Below are 15,595 nucleotides of genomic sequence, written 5' to 3'. Positions count from 1 at the left end.
GATCCATGCAGTCTTTGCTAAGCAGCCCTCCCTGTAAAGCTTACCCAAGCTAGCCAACAGGGAGGGCAAAGTTTTGTTTAACACCACCCAGATCTGGCTTGCTCACCACTAGCTGTTCGTGGGGGTATCTGTTCTTGGTGACATCTAGGAGAGAAACAGATGAGGCAAGAAGCCAAGAGGAGTTTGCTGCCCAGAGCTTCTTACGCAGACCAAGAACTCACTTTCCTTCACAGCTAGCTCTGGAAGAGCCTGGTTGCGGGGCAGACGGGAGGCTGGTAACCAGCCTTGGTCCTGGAACAACAACACAGCTGATTTTTCTGCCTGCTCAAACAGCAGCCTTATTCTGTGCACTGGATCCTGGCTGGCTACAGCATTTGTATCCAGGATCTACATCTAAGGCATTTGAACACCTGCAGGGAAGAATTGTGAAGGGCTAATAGGGTTCAGTTTGGAGGTGGATTGTGCCAGATAGTCAATGCCACTTGCAATTTGCAGTCTGGTCTGCTGCGGTGTCCCCTCCAAGAGGGTCCCTCCTGAAGAGAGCGCATCCCTCGTGCTTTCTATACACCACAATACCTGCCTTGGCCCTAGGTGATGTGAAAACCCTGTGGAGAAGATCTAATACAGGCCCTATTACAGTCCTGGCATTTTGTCACATCTACTTATCTAGTAATAGAATTGTGTGGGGCACTGAAAAGGAAATGCATGTTCCCTCCTCACCAGTCACTCTCCCCCAACTGACAGTGGAAGAGTTTTTACCAACCCACACAATTCCTGCTCTTCTATTCCATGTGGGCGGCATGCCCATTCTGTACCCTCAGCTCTTCTCTGGGTCTCTACAGGTTGTCTGGAGAGCCGCATTACAGGAATCGCAAGTCAGCCCATTGGACCCAAAGATCTTATGATGTTTGTCAGACTATTTTGCCTTTCTGCTGAGATTCCAGGGGGAAGTAGGGCCACATTTCCAAGTTTTTTTCCCCCTGTAAACTAAGGCCGGGACACCTCCATTTCAAAAGTTCTCATATAATCCCTCATCTCCTCAACTTCAGTTCCCATCAACACTTAATCCACATCCAGACTCTCTGGTGTCTGCAGCCTTTAATGAAGAAACACGCCTGTGGTGGTGGCTGCTGGAACAACGGTAGCTGCACGCCCAGACTAGGTCCCAGTGGTGGCACCAAGCACCGATTACAGCGATTTCAGTTCCAGGGGGGATCCTTTTTGGGAGCAGCAAGAGTACACCAGTAGGGTGTTGGGGCACCTATACATGTGCTCCCGGGTCGGGAAGGGGTGTTTTAATTAGAGTGGCTCTTGGGAGATCTTCAAACAAGGTGGACCACAGCTCTGTATTAAGAGAGATGCCTTTAAATCAATACAGTGCCAGCTTGTTCACTGGTCTTCATAGGTCTAGGGAAGAAGAGGCTGCTTATTAAGTACATCTATTACCAATTATGGGACAGGACCACCAGCACAATCTCGTGTAACGGTTCCTACTTAAATATTTAATTAGGTCCAGAACAGCCTTCTGGCTACAGATTGCCTGTGGTGACTGCCAATGCATCCAACCGCCTGCCTTTGTTCAAAGGGAGATTTGGGAAGAAGAAAGCCTGTTACCAGCTAGCATTGAAAAATAACTGCTGCATTATTTTGCAGTCTCATCTCCTGACCGTTGCCCAAGCATTGCCACGCTGCTCGGAAAACCAAGAGTGCTTTAAAGCCAACGCACAATGCTGCCGCAAAACCTGTGGTGTCATCGTTCTGCACAGCACGTCTCTGAAGCAAACCCCCTCTCCATTACTGGTTTCAGCCCCAATTTCATCATAGTCCTCGTACCTTGATATGGCTTCCCCATGCTTCACTTTGGAGACAGATACCAGACAGTGAAAACACCCTTTTTCCAATGTCAGAGACCTTCCCACCTACCTCCTGTATGAAGCTAGCAGTCTCAGCACCATTAGCCAGTAGGATGGATACAGCTGGGCTCAGATCAGGTGGTTTTTCACACTGATCCAGCACTGCTTGCTATTAAGTGAGGCCAGCGGGAAGGCTACACAAGCCAGGGTTCATACAGCTGTTCTAAGAACTGTAACTGCTCGGTGACTGAGCCCCTCCCCGGTCCCTGCTGCTCATCTGGCAGCCTCAGGCTCCCTACTTCTAGAGCCAGAAACACAGAGAGGACTGGATACTCAAGCTTCTCCCACAACATGCTGGGTGCAAACAAAACCAGCAAGCGACTGCCCCAAATCACTGCAATGCTGCAGCCCAAAATGATCAGCAGCAACGATACAACCGTGGTCATTCTTGTGCATGAACTTCATTGGGATCAACAAGCTGTGACAGGGTGCAGCTGTCTCAGGACCCTCAGCAAGGTGCACAGCTGGCAGCTCTCAACTTCCAGTGCATGAGGAACCTCAGGAGTGCCAGAAACAGGCTTGACCCAATGCAAATGCAACAGAAAGATGTATTTGCCCCTCCTTTCCCCTGCTTTGCCTGGCTTTATCACCACTTCCACTTGTCAAAAGCCACAGGCCAATCGCCCTCCCCGTCAAGACTGGCTGTTCCAGTGCAAACACATTGTTATGCTGTGCTCACGCACTCTTACCTCTGCCATTTGGAAACAGATTTCATGGGATCGATCAGTACTCTGATTTTCACCTGGCATGAGGTGTGGTCAGGATGTTGATACACAGCCATCCACGGCAGCACCTCATTATTGCTAAAGAACTGCCTCGCCCACTGCAGAAGTGGGCCCAGCTAAATCACGGCTGCTTCCGTGGTAGGAATCCACAATAGGGCACTTACTTCCCTCGTGTCAGGTCGCAGCCGGGCTCCACTTCCCCTGGCTCTGGATCATGCAACAGGAGCCAGCGATGCAGGCCTCTTGGCTCAGTGCTGTAATCATCCTGGACTATTCAGCACCCCCAGCTCCACTGCAGCTGCTCTCTCTTGCAGGCCCTCAACCCTTCCCAGGCCAAACTCTTCTGCCACTGGCCTGAGCAACAGGAAGCTCTTTTTATAGCCTGGCCCCATTCTCCCAGCAGGCCCCGCTGCCAGGCTGCAGTCACATGACCCTCAAGTGACAAGTCCCCACAGACCCTTAAACAGCTAGATGGTGAAACAAAATGCAAGTTTTGCACTGGGCCAGGTGCTAGCCTCGATGGGAACACAGCCCATCAGTCTCTTTCCCCAGCTACAAAGACCGCGTCCTCGTTATTTTGGTTGGGACTTGACTTTGCAGGGCTGTTTGCACTGGGAAAGGCGTTACCTGTCTTCTTCCAGAGCAGCTGGATGTGCAGCACCTCTCAGCATTTTCCAAGTGCTGTTTTTTTCATCATTGCTCAGACTTCCCATCACCAGAGCAAGTAACACTGGAGACCAAGCCAGGGCTCTGCGAGAACCAAGTGGGAATCCAAAGGAGCAGCTCCCCTCACCCAGCCCCGTGCCCACTCCTGCTGCTCAAGTCAACATTGTCCGTGCCCATGGGGTTTTCTTCACTTTGGAGCTGGAAAATGTGACAACCTTGGGTTTCACATTCAACCTCAAAGCAACTAGTGAGCCAGGATAAGCAGCTGCCCCTCCTGCTTGCTTCTCCAGGCTGCTGCCCCACACTCACCAAGTCCTTTTCTTTCCCTTCACATTTGCTCCCCCTGCCCCAAGCCCCTGCACGTGGGTTAGCCTGTTTCCAGCTCTCTCCTCCACATCAGCCTCCTTTAAAGCACCTCAGCCGCTTTCCCACAGCCTCCCTTAAAGCCCGCTTGACCCTCGCCCAGCTCTGCCCATCAGGTCCTCCTGGAAACAATCGGCGAGTGTTTTGGTCATTGCTAGGGGAAACCCTCTTCCATCTACAAAGGCTGACTTAGGACAGGCCTGTGGCTCAAATGCTTTTGAACCGACTAGAAAATGAAGACCTTTGCTGAAGGGATCTCCTTCCCCTCAGATACCCAGATACCTGTGGAGGGGCATAGGGGTGCCACATGGCAGCTTGCAGCTTCCCTTTGCATTCAGAGGCTCCAGGGACTATTCCACATGAATCAAGTTAGTCAGTTAATATCTAGCATCAGCCTGCTCTTCCTCACACCGTATATCATTTATTTTGTTGCAGCTTCGGAAGTCACCAGCTGTCATCTCAGTTTTGGCAAAGCCCTTTTTTAAAAAGGCAATAACCACAGCCATGTGCAGAGGTCCCAACATTCAGTTCATTCACCATCCTAAAGCCTCGCAGAGCCCCATGAAAAGCAAAGTACACAAGATGGGGTCTTCTTGAAGTCAAGCCTGTCTCAAGTACACATCCGACAGCGCAATTCTAGTTTAAGGTGTTTACCAGCAGCTGAGGAACAATCTGTTTTTCTCCTTGAGCCCATCTGTTTGGGTTTCTCATACATTAAATGCTAGATTTTATTTCTAGTCGAGGAAGGTTTCTTATCCACATAGATAAATGCTTTTTCAAAATGCTTCCTCGTACACTGAGGAAGTTTAAGTTATTAGGCATCATTGATTCCAAAAGCTTAAGTAGGAAACCAGGGCAGTAGTGGATCTATTTTATTAAGCCTCAGGATGCAGAACTGGATTTGTACGGTTACAGAAAGAGGAGCAAATGTGGTACTCAGAATCCAGAGGAGATCAATATCCCCATACAACAAAATGCAGCAGAACAGCCGCCTTACAAGACCAGGCAAAGATCACCTTCAGTGAACCCATACACCAACAGATGCCATTTAAAAACAGATTTTCAGAGGAAAAAACCAAAACAACCATTCTTGTGCTTCCAAAAGTGGCTGCGTTTGCTGGCCATGAAAACAGAGGTCAGTTGTAGTGCAAGTGAATGTTATTTCTGATCTCAAAAGCAGGTGATGTTCTTAGGATTTTTTTTTAAAAACATTTTTCCTTTTAACCCAGAGTAGTCTCACATTTAGGATTAGGCTAAGTAGTAAATGAGACATTACCCCCCACCCCAACTTTTTTTTTTTTTTTTTTTTTTTTTTAATAGGACATTGTTCTTAAAAAAAAAAAAAGCATGAAAGGAAACTCCTATACCAAAGTATGCCAATAAAGGTTAAGGTACTTTTATTATAAAAGTCTATACAATGAATGCCAGACATAGCAATGCAGTTCTATCTGGTTTAGTTATATATATTTATATATCTATATAACCATATAGATATAGTTTTTACTTGTACCAAAGTAAAACTGTTATATCACAAAATGCCTAGCTCTACCATTTATTTATTGCTCAACAAGGATGGCACAAAACACACTTGTAGCATAACTGCTGCCATGCTTATCTACTACACTGAATAAACAGCCAAACACTGCATTACAAACACAAAGCAGCTGTTAATTCTGAATTGGAACCAGTCGGATCACTCACTCACTTATAAAAATATTGGAATCATATAGATTTAAGCATTATAAAGGAGGAATATATTATTTAAAACATTTAAATAGTGCATATTGACATTTTGCATGTGGTATATAAAACACAAACATTCATGTACAACACTATACAGTACACATTAGTTTCGATGTTTGGATACACCCGTGTTTGAAGACTGATAGAAAAGTAAAGTAACTGAAGTGTACATTGCACAATGGAGCTGAATAAAACTGATTAATGGTCTCAAGATTAGCTTAACCTCACAATTCTCTAGGGTCCACTAAAAGTCCTTCTGCTGTATAAGGCAGCAAACTGCCAGTGCTCAATAGATTTAGTGCTTTCCTCTGAAACCCAACAATTACTTGCTTATAAGCAGAGTTAAAAAAAAAAGAGGAAGAACGAAAAAGAAAGAAAGAAAAAAAGTCTTTTATAGCACAGAGATGAAATCTGGAGCACTAAAAATCCTACTTTAACCTATTCCATATGCTTACATAACAGAACAGGAAGTCTGAGGTTTACATGCCAGCCACTTTGTGAGAAAGTTCAGTTTTGGTCTTCCGTTAAGCGGAGTGAATAATATCCGTGTTGACATCAGCCAGTCATAAAAACATGCAGTGAGAGTATTTGCATGCAAAACATGGCCACAAGCAAATTGATACACTGAAAAATCCAAAAAGCACCAGTTAAAAATTAACACTTAGATTCTTGCCAGATCGAAAAGACAGTTGTTGATGGCTGTTGTATTGTATAGCGCAAGCCAGCTAAACCAGCATATGTGATCAAAACACTGTTTTAGTTTCAATTCCAAAGCTGAATCATGCAAGGCCCTTAAACTAAATCGCTTCCATCACAAGGGTAAAACCACTTCTACTCGTTCCCCAGCTGCGTGACAGAACTGTGACACAGCTGCAATTCCCGTTCCAAGGCTGACCCCGTCCACCATAAGGTGTACAATGGCTACAATGACTTTAGCCCTTGATATACGCACTTGTATCAGATACAGCGCAATTATTAACCGACATCGGCCAGGCCTAACCTGCTGGACCTGTACAAGTCTGAGCACCATCTGATTTCCCACAGACTGAAAAGTTTATTAGGTTTCTCGAATCCTCTGAAGGGGAGATGCAGTATCCAATTCTGACAAAACACTGCGTCACCACTAATTGACAACAACCGATAAAAGGAACAGTAACATAAGTCCTGTAGGCAGCGTGTGATATAACTGTTGTTTCCCCAAATTCGAAAAAGACACTAAAGCAAGGTCACTTTCTGGTTTGTCCATTGTCATCTTTGTCAAGGAGAGGTGACCACTAAGTAGCAAAATCCATGGATCCTAATACACATTATTACTGAGTGTGGATGTAATTTAGAACATCAGAAATCAAAAGGAGTCGTTCCACAGCAGTCCTTTGAAAGGAATTCTGTTCAGTTTTGGTGTTCCAGGAAGAGTTGTGTGTTTAGTTTTCCCGTAATAAAAAAAGGCAACAGAAGTCGTAGTATTAAGATAGAGACATCTTAACTTCCTCAATAATTCAAAAGAGATTGGTAGTAACAAAAAAGTCTCGAAAGTTCTTGAATGCTTAAAGAACAAAATTCTGTAAGTCTTTTTGGAACAAGCTGCATCTGTAATAAAACGCTGATGGAAATTGTGTTTGCTAAAGTTGGATAGAGCAGTCTCTTACATTTAGAACTTTTTATTTGCCCTCTACAAGCACCCACTTACCCTTCAAACATTTTATAGTGGCACCACAGCAAAAGTGCACAAACTGGGTTCTTTCAACAGTACATGACAAAATGAACACAAGTACCCAATAAATATTATGGTATCAGAAGGAAACATGTTAATTCAATGCTTTGAAGGAACATAATCTATATTGATTTTGAAGAATCTTGCTTGCTGATAAGGACTTCTAAAAGCCTAAGCTTGGCCTTGATTTTCTTGTACTCCCTGTATTCATCAAGCATTGGAACCCGATCTTCTTTTTGTACGTTTCTATAAAAAAGAAAACAGTTATGTTTCTGGGATATGCAGAAATAGCTTGAAAATAACACCCAAGAAAGCTGGATAGTTAGCAGATCAAGGCGAGCTACTTTTGGCCTGAATACCACTGGTAATAGGCAATTTCCATTGCTAGCAAGCTAGAATTAGCAAAAACAAAGCTGATTAAATATACTGCAGAGGAAAATCCTGAAGAGATTAATTTAGCACAAGTATCTTAACACAGTTATATAATTTGTGAACTGTCCTCAGCGTTTCTGGCAAAATCTTCCAAAGATATATATTTCATGCTAAAGATTAAAAAAAAAGCTTAGTAAGTGAGTTGCTAGTTACAAATCCTGAAGACAGCAAGAATAATAAAAAGTGGTCTAAATAAAGCTGAAAGGTCACCACTGACTACAGACATAAGACTACAGACCAGACTCAAGTCAGTGGGAGAGACTTGCCACAATTTCAATGGAGTACATGATAAAGTCCCCTAATAGAAATTTATATAAATAGTTGTCAGCAAATTTATAGTTGGCAAGAGTATAAATCCTAATTAAGTATAATTTATGTTAGGTTAAGATGATCTACCTTTCAAGGGTTTGATATTATCATCATGTCTGGATAGGGGCTGGCAAGTAATTAAAAAAAAGCAATGGATACAGCATGTATCAATACGCCCAGCAACAGTTTTACCAAAATCTGCAACAGACATTTAAGAAGAACTATGGGGAAAAATTATTAAAAAAACAAAAACAGGATAAAATATATCCTGCTTCTTTTTCATGAAACACAAACAATGCATGAGCTTCTGGAATACTACAGAAGTTGATCCATCCTGGCTGAAAAGTTACTCTAAATTAAAACTTTTTATGAAAAAAGAGAAAGCCTTCTATTTCCATTACATTACCCAGGTTTTCGTGTGGAAAGGAAAAACCATGGCTTCTCTATTAGACAGCACAGCACAATGTGTGTTATACCCAGTCCATCATGAAGACTTCCTTTATGAAACTGTTCATAACGATGGCTCTATAAGCATGCACGTATGGATTACTGATGAAAGGGTCCACTTGGTAGGATTCTGTTTAAGATTTAGACAATGATAATGTATTTTTATGGGAAAAAATAATGTAATAAGACCCCATGGTGTCTACATTTGAGTGGACACTAAGATAGTGGTCTGCTAATGGCTAGTAATTTTGGAAGTGTACAAAACAGTAGTAAATACAAGATAAAGCCCCAAATTAGCAGTCACTGTTTAGCGAAACAAACCTTCCATTCTGTTGATAAAATCCCTCTTCAAATTCCCGTAAAGTTTTGCGTAACTTCTTTTTTTCAGCTCTGGCTTTCCAGAGTTGTTCCAGTAATTCAGGCCTAAAAATTGAAACAACAGGTTGCAGACAGTCAGAAGAAGACAACCCTTCTCCACTGCCCACTTAAAAAAAGGGATGGAATTAGTTGGACTGATACTGCCTCTGAACAGAGGCGGTGTGGCATCCAGTGCACAGCTGATGGAGAATGTGTCCAGCGATTCAATGATTCATCTGACCATGAATAAGAGCTACAATTGTTCAATCATCAACCCAGAATGGACTGAAACATCTTTAAGAAACTGAAATAGCTATAGCAGAAGGGCCTAACTGGACATGCAGAAAGTACACTAGGACTCAAACATTTAATAGTGAAAAACAACCCTTATTAAAGGAACTGGGCACTTTGGGTTATAGCCCTTTCTTTGCGTTACAGTCATGACTATATGCATGGAAATGGTGACAACAGTGCTAGCCACTTCCTATTCATACATACATAGAAGCTGCTCGGGTACTCGATAGCCTGAGGTCCCGTGTTAATTTTTCTTGACCTTCTTCAACATCCGATTCTGAATTTTCAACTGGGCTTGAGATAGACTGTGTCTGGACAGCAGTTTTTAAGATCTCATTTAAATCTGATGACAAACAATCACCTTCTTCCTCTTCTTCCTGCAGTCATAAGGCAGAAATTTGAATCTTTCAGTTTCTCACTGCATGTTCAAGACAGCAACCTTCTCCCTCAAGGCATTTTACCTACCTTTATTTCTTCAAAGAAGTGGGCAGTTTCCCCTTCAATAATAGGCTGTAACATCTGCCCCCGCCTCTTGGTTGATGGTGACCCCTGCAATACACCAAACTTGTTTTGGCTGTAAACAACTCGCTGTTACAACTGCGCAGCACTCAGGGATTTCAATGTATTCATTTTTGTTCAAGTCCATTTTACGCAGATTCCTCATATGACATTATAAAAATACACTCTAACTTTCTATGGAAGTGATAGGTGGTTCCCTGCCATCAAGGTATGCCACTCGCTTGCTATGCAAATGGAAGCAAGCAGCTACCAAAACCCCGTGTTTATAGAAAGATGATGCAAAGGACACGATAAAAAAGTTCAAACAATTAAGAACACCAATTCCACATTTAAATCCCAGGCAGAAAAGGAATTTCTACCTTGTGGAAACAAATGAGACAGTGCCTTTTCAAATTTGGAAACAGATCAGGAAGGGGGAAAAAAACCCAAACATGTTGTCACATGGCGAGAGAGAGACAGAGAGAGAGAGAGAGAGAGACACAGAGGGAGAGAGACACAGAGAGAGACAAGGAGAACCGACAGACAGGTAGCTGCCGAGAAACAGGAAACGGTCGAAAACAACGCAGACAGACAAATCCATCAGAAAACCCTTTTAACCAGCTCTCAGAAATGATGGTTGTAGACATGGGAGGAAAACAATATAGACTGTTATTCTGTTTGTATAACAAGCAACTCCCATGAACCAAAGCAGCATCCTGGATATCCATCACTTGTGGTGGGGAATTTAGAACAGGACAGCTTTGGCAGCCTGAAGACAAAGACGCTGCCCTTATTTGCTTGGTATTGACAAAAAAGGTCTACGGAAGTTTCTTGCTGATGGACTTAACAAAAACTATACAAAAGTAGAAGGTAACTACAAACCACAAGCTGCAAATGGATACTAGTGCTCTCTCTTTCCTTGGGGGTCAGAAAAAATACACCTGTACCATGTTTGGGTCTGCTCTGTCTTATTGCCTGTGGAAGGGTAAGAGGAGAAGGGAGAAGAGCAGCCTCGTCTGACCCTGCTGGCTAAAGGACTCAAGATTCACATGGACAGAAACACACAACCACACACATACACCCCACAGCAGCACTGTGTAGAAGGAAGGTCACTTTGCCCAAGAATGGCACAAAGAAACCTTAAGCCAGGTTTAGAGGCTCCCCCACCCCATCTCATTTGCTCAAAATCAGCACAGTGTTCTGCAAAGATCTGCTATGGGGATACACATCAAGGCAAACGACACAGATACAACTACACCCTTTCATTTCTAATAGGGAAACTCCACAGGATGGAACAAAATTATTCCCGCCTTGCACACTAGCTATATCAGAACCAGACTAAAATGACCTGACAAGTGAAACGTGAAAAACGGTTGCTTTACTCACAAGGATGGGAGTAATGCTTGCTCTAGTCAACATTTGTTTCACAAGTCTGTATCTGTCATAAAGAGGCTTAACAATGTGCCTTTCTTCTCTGGTAACCTAAGTTGAGAGAGAGGAAAACCAAAAAAAACCAACAAAACAACCAAGAAAAAAAGAATGAAATAAAGAGAAATAAGTAAGTACTGGTCACCTAATAGTAGACCACAATCAAAACACAAAGTCTGTCATCCAGCTCAATTTAGCACTGTACTTACAGCACGGTTTATTTAACTGAGCATCATTAGAAGTTTAAAATTTATCCTTTCAACAAGTGAGTAATTCCATAAAACGTTCAGGCTTGGTTTACAGAAAAGTGACAGAAAGAGTTCCCAAGGCATTAAGTAGCTTAAATGGAAAAAAGTGTTGTCTGTCTGCCAAAACCCAGAGGAAAGTGAAGAAACCGTAATTGCACGTCTAGTAATAAAACAGACGCAAGCAGAGGATGAATTCAGACACCTCTCAGGGAACAATAAGCAGACTAAGAGAAAGGTAAGGACCATCAGAAAATAGCTCATCTTGGCCCAGATTCTCAGTTAATATTCTAACAACAAAGCAGCCAGAAACCCATTATAAATGGGAAATTTCTCAGTGTAAAACTTCTGCAACACTGCCAGCCTGGCCAGCCGGCAGTGGTACTACCAGCGATCCCCAGCCCTAGTGGTGGACAGAGTCATTTGAAATGATTCTGTGACTGGACTGGTGATACCAATCATGGGGATAGGTAGAAAAGAGGCTCAGGGCACATCTGTTTGGTGCATTCCCAGGTTAAAATGCACAAGCCCTACCATACAACATATTCAAGGGCACACGTTTAAAATGTGGTAGTCTGTTTTAATTCTCCTGCTACATTTTGTTTTCAACAGCTGGCTGTGTCTTAAAGTACTAGGAGGAGGTTAGAGCATATATATGTACATCACTGCTCCACTGGTGCAACCTGCACCTCTTCCAAAACCAAAAAACAAAACAGAACAAGCTGTACAACTACTTCTGTCGTGTTTCACCTTGGCTGTTGGTAACAATCTGATTATCTAATAACCACAAGAGTTCAAATTCATGGAAATTAAAACGGACGTAAGAAACAACGGCTACAAGGAGCACAAATTTTTTCCAGTGAATCTGTTCTGTGTCTCTGCTCCAATATATAAATCAAACGTATCCAAAAACAAAACCTGGGTATAGACATACCCATATTTTGTTGTTGCCCTTGAAGTCTTCCAAATAAAAGTTGTATTAAATTTTGGCAACCAATTTTGTTGCATGTTGAAAGTAGCAGGCAGGCTGATAGCTACACACAAAGCCAAGTCAGAGATCTGTTTGTATACTGCAACAACTGCTGTTCTAGTGTCTGCATTAGGAATTACTAGGCCTGTGCAAAGCGGCTAGTATTCACTTCGGATTCAGATTCAGCCAATTTGAGTGACAGTGATTCAATTTGCTGATTCAAATCAGTCCTGAATTGAATTGGATTTGGCCAAATTGGATTCGGAGATTCAGCCGCCACCAAATTGGCCAAATCAAACAGGCTCCATCCCCCACCTGCTCTGCCAGCCCTGTCCACGGCCGCCCTGCCCAGCAGTGAGTCGGGGCTTTTATTTATTTATTTATTTTTTTAAACAGAGAACTAGAGCCCAGCGGAGCAACCATGGGGGGGAGGAGGGTGGGAGTGGGCAGGGGTTATGGGGCTCGTGGCAGAGCCCACCACGCAGCATGGGACAGTGGGGGGCAGCGGGGATTGCCTGCCCCCTCGCCGCCTGGCAGGAGCGAGGGCTTTTTTTTTTTTAATTTTAAAGATCCCGGAGGTGGGGCCAGACAGAGCAGCTGGGAGAGCAGGCAGGCAGGGTATGGGGCCTGGCAGGGGTACCCCCAAGGTCCCTTTCCCCTTTCTTCCAGCCCCACCCCCCCACATGCACACACTTACCGGCATGGAGTCTGACTCCAGCTCCCTGCCACAGCGAGCAAGGACTGCCCGAATCTCCAAATCGATTCGGAGAGCTTCGAATCGATTTGGATCTTTTTAATTGATCTCCTGATTTGATTTGGATTCAGAGATTCGGCCGCCAAATCAAGCCAAATCTCCCCCGAATCGAATCAGCACTCCAAGCTTCACACAGCCCTAGGAATTACATAAACACATTTCTAGTGTTGAAATTTCGACACTTCTAGTCAAACTCAAAAACACACTTAAATATTTTTCCTTTTCAGTTATTTCTGTGATGAACCTGAGACGGTCTTGCACAAACATAAGGGAGATTCAGTGATCGGAATCAAAATAACCCGTCAAGCTTTTTGCCAGGAATCGTACATAGTGATTACGCTTATTTAGAAACATCTCTTATCTTTGTAATTCAATAGGCAGAATTCTGCAGCTCAAGGACTGCACAGAGATGTATTTTCCATAGTGTCAATAAATTACATTTTTTTCTTTATAAAAGAAGTCCTACATAGTGTATTGTTACACAAATTTAGACTTTGACCACATTCTTTTTAGAAGTCTGTAATTTCATCAGGAATAGTGACATGAACATTGATTAGGACAACTGCATACAAGCAGTATTGACTGCTGCTGTCACCACTGCGTGCCAGTTACTGCTGCCTGGGCATAACTTGGGCAAAGTTCAGGAAGAAAGAAAAAAATTACCGGCCGGCCATGTTGACTTTCATAGTAGAGAAGGCTTTTTTGGAGTGACGTCTTCTCTTCTACCAAGTGGTCTTTTGTCATTTTCTGTTAGAAAAATAAATTTGCATGGATATCAAATCACAAATACCATGTTTTCCAACAGCTTGTCTGCTACGTGATAAATGCCTTAGCCATACACGAGATGTATTCTCTTCCATATGTGCTGTTTTACAGGTGATAAGGCTATACAGCTACATGCATATTTCAGAAAGCGTTACAGTAGAACATTTTTGTAAGCCAGTGAATAAAACAGCAGAAGCATTTATTAATGCCAAGACCTAGGACCATCTCCTTTCTATACCAGGAGCAAACAAGAACATAGCAGGAAGTGATGTTCTAAAACAGAAACACTATTTTACTCGGATATTTTCCCCAAACTACACAAAGTCTTAAATAAAATTAATTTTCATGACAGAAGGATAAGTTTTTCTACTGACATTTCACACTCTTACACAGTACTATTTTCTCAGAAATGGCTCATCTAGGGTCTTAACTAAGAGAGGCGCCTTACCAATTCAGAACCATCTGCCCAGAGGAGTAAGTTTTCCATCTCTTAACTCCTCTGTGAAATCATATGAAATATGAACTTTCATTTCTACCCAGGAGGACTTTTACAATCTTTTCTCCAATGCCTGATGCAAGATGCTTGTGCCCGAAAGTTTGCAATTAAAGAATTTTTTTTGCAAAAATCTTGCTGGTCTAATGAAAGATACCACCTCTCCCCATGAGCCCTGATTGCACTTACTTTTATGTCTTCTGGCAAGCATCTTTCAACTCGTTTCTCCTTCAGTCTTTTCAAAATGATTTCAAGTGTAGCCTCCTTGGTAGGCTTCTTCTCTTTCTGCATAACTCGTGGCTCATCTTCATTTTCTTCATCTTCGTGGTCTAGAGAAGAGCCAAAGCTTTTTGGAAGAGTATTACTTCGTGGACGTGTTTGAGGTATGAATTCTCCATCTGAGCTCTTGTGCTTTGCATCTGGATGGGGAGGGGGGAGCGGGGAGAATACCCAACCCAGAGTTAGCTTTACAACAATTAAAGACCAAAGAACTGGCACCACAATATCATGAACTTTACCATGCAAAATGTTTTCAACGAAGTCTCAAAGCAATTCTCCAAACAAACAAGCATGGACTGCCCCTGGTTTGCGAAGAGAATCAGTCAGCAACCAAAATGTAAATGATCTCGAATCACCTTGTGTGTTGCTTTTGAGTATTTCTGTTTGAGTGCAAGGCAATTTCGTTTTTACAGACTAAGTTGTGCAGCATTCCATACCTTTTATTTGCTTTCTCAATTTGGTAAGCTCCGTCATCCACTTTAAAACCTTTGGATTGGCTGCAATATCACTGTAAGAGGGCTGAAAAAAATAAGAAAAAAAGACAACACAAACTATAGCTGTATACAAACAAAAACAACTACAGCACATTGGCTCTCCAAAGCTTGCCGGAGGAAAGTTTTACACAACACTTGATACAAGCACTACCTAAGCTACTGGTTCATCTTCCTCACATCCAGAGCGTCTCAACTGACATCCCAAATTCACTGCACGCAGCCCAGCGAATGCTTTTCTCCAACCTCAGCTGTCACAGCATGACGCTCTTACACTGTTTTCTCTGCTACAGGAGGCAGGGTCACGCAGAGATTCTCAAATTAGTTATCAACTATAAAATTCAACATGGACCTTTGGAAAAACGCAACAGGAGTAACTTACTTTGCTGTTTTTTTCTTTTTCAAATTGTTCCTCAAATTGTCTTATTTTTTTCTGCAACTTCTTGACCAGCTGATACGGCGTCCTGTCTTCCCTTTTGTCATCTTTTGAACTGAAAGATCCTCTTCGGGTTCTAGGTAAATTAAAAAAAAGACACACCCCACTTTTGAGAACCTGTTGAAGAATGACACCAATGCCAACAACTGCACATTTGCAGGTTTGTCGCAGGGTGTATGGAACTCCACTGTGCTTAAGCAGAAAGAGAGGGGAGGTGGTCTCATCTGTTAATTTCTTGTTCTCTCATATAATGTTTCCATTAATGCTCACTATAAG

General features: G+C 42.8%; 2 protein-coding genes across 11 annotated transcripts in view; one reads left to right on the top strand and one right to left on the bottom strand.

The window, feature by feature from the left end:
* PKD2L2 (polycystin 2 like 2, transient receptor potential cation channel) overlaps positions 1 to 4,937 on the top strand; it is a 21,157-nt gene extending 16,220 nt beyond the window's left edge. The window contains exon 14 of one of the 2 annotated variants that reach the window (XM_025207858.1): positions 4,103 to 4,937. The gene's annotated coding sequence lies outside the window, so the exon portion shown is untranslated. Of the gene's footprint in view, positions 1 to 1,653; positions 1,686 to 4,102 lie in introns of those variants that run through there. The other variant, XM_025207859.1, reaches the window with a different exon arrangement.
* Positions 4,938 to 5,041: 104 nt separating this feature from the next.
* The window catches only part of FAM13B (family with sequence similarity 13 member B), a 64,996-nt gene continuing 54,442 nt past the window's right edge, over positions 5,042 to 15,595 (bottom strand). For 8 of the 9 annotated variants that reach the window (XM_025207852.1, XM_014521389.2, XM_006026856.3 and 5 more), the window contains 9 exons: positions 15,266 to 15,395; positions 14,830 to 14,911; positions 14,303 to 14,532; positions 13,519 to 13,602; positions 10,845 to 10,940; positions 9,426 to 9,509; positions 9,165 to 9,337; positions 8,631 to 8,732; positions 5,042 to 7,367 (listed from right to left, as the gene is read on the bottom strand). In XM_025207852.1, the coding sequence (XP_025063637.1) occupies positions 7,244 to 7,367; positions 8,631 to 8,732; positions 9,165 to 9,337; positions 9,426 to 9,509; positions 10,845 to 10,940; positions 13,519 to 13,602; positions 14,303 to 14,532; positions 14,830 to 14,911; positions 15,266 to 15,395 (1,105 nt within the window). In that variant the 3' untranslated portion in view covers positions 5,042 to 7,243. The remainder of the gene's footprint in view (positions 7,368 to 8,630; positions 8,733 to 9,164; positions 9,338 to 9,425; positions 9,510 to 10,844; positions 10,941 to 13,518; positions 13,603 to 14,302; positions 14,533 to 14,829; positions 14,912 to 15,265; positions 15,396 to 15,595) is intronic. The other variant, XM_006026858.3, reaches the window with a different exon arrangement.

Source organism: Alligator sinensis, unplaced genomic scaffold (genome assembly GCF_000455745.1).
Source record: "Alligator sinensis unplaced genomic scaffold, ASM45574v1 scaffold741_1, whole genome shotgun sequence".
NCBI lineage: Eukaryota > Metazoa > Chordata > Crocodylia > Alligatoridae > Alligator > Alligator sinensis.
Note: the sequence above shows the minus strand (reverse complement) of the source record. Positions and strands in the feature narration are given on the sequence as shown.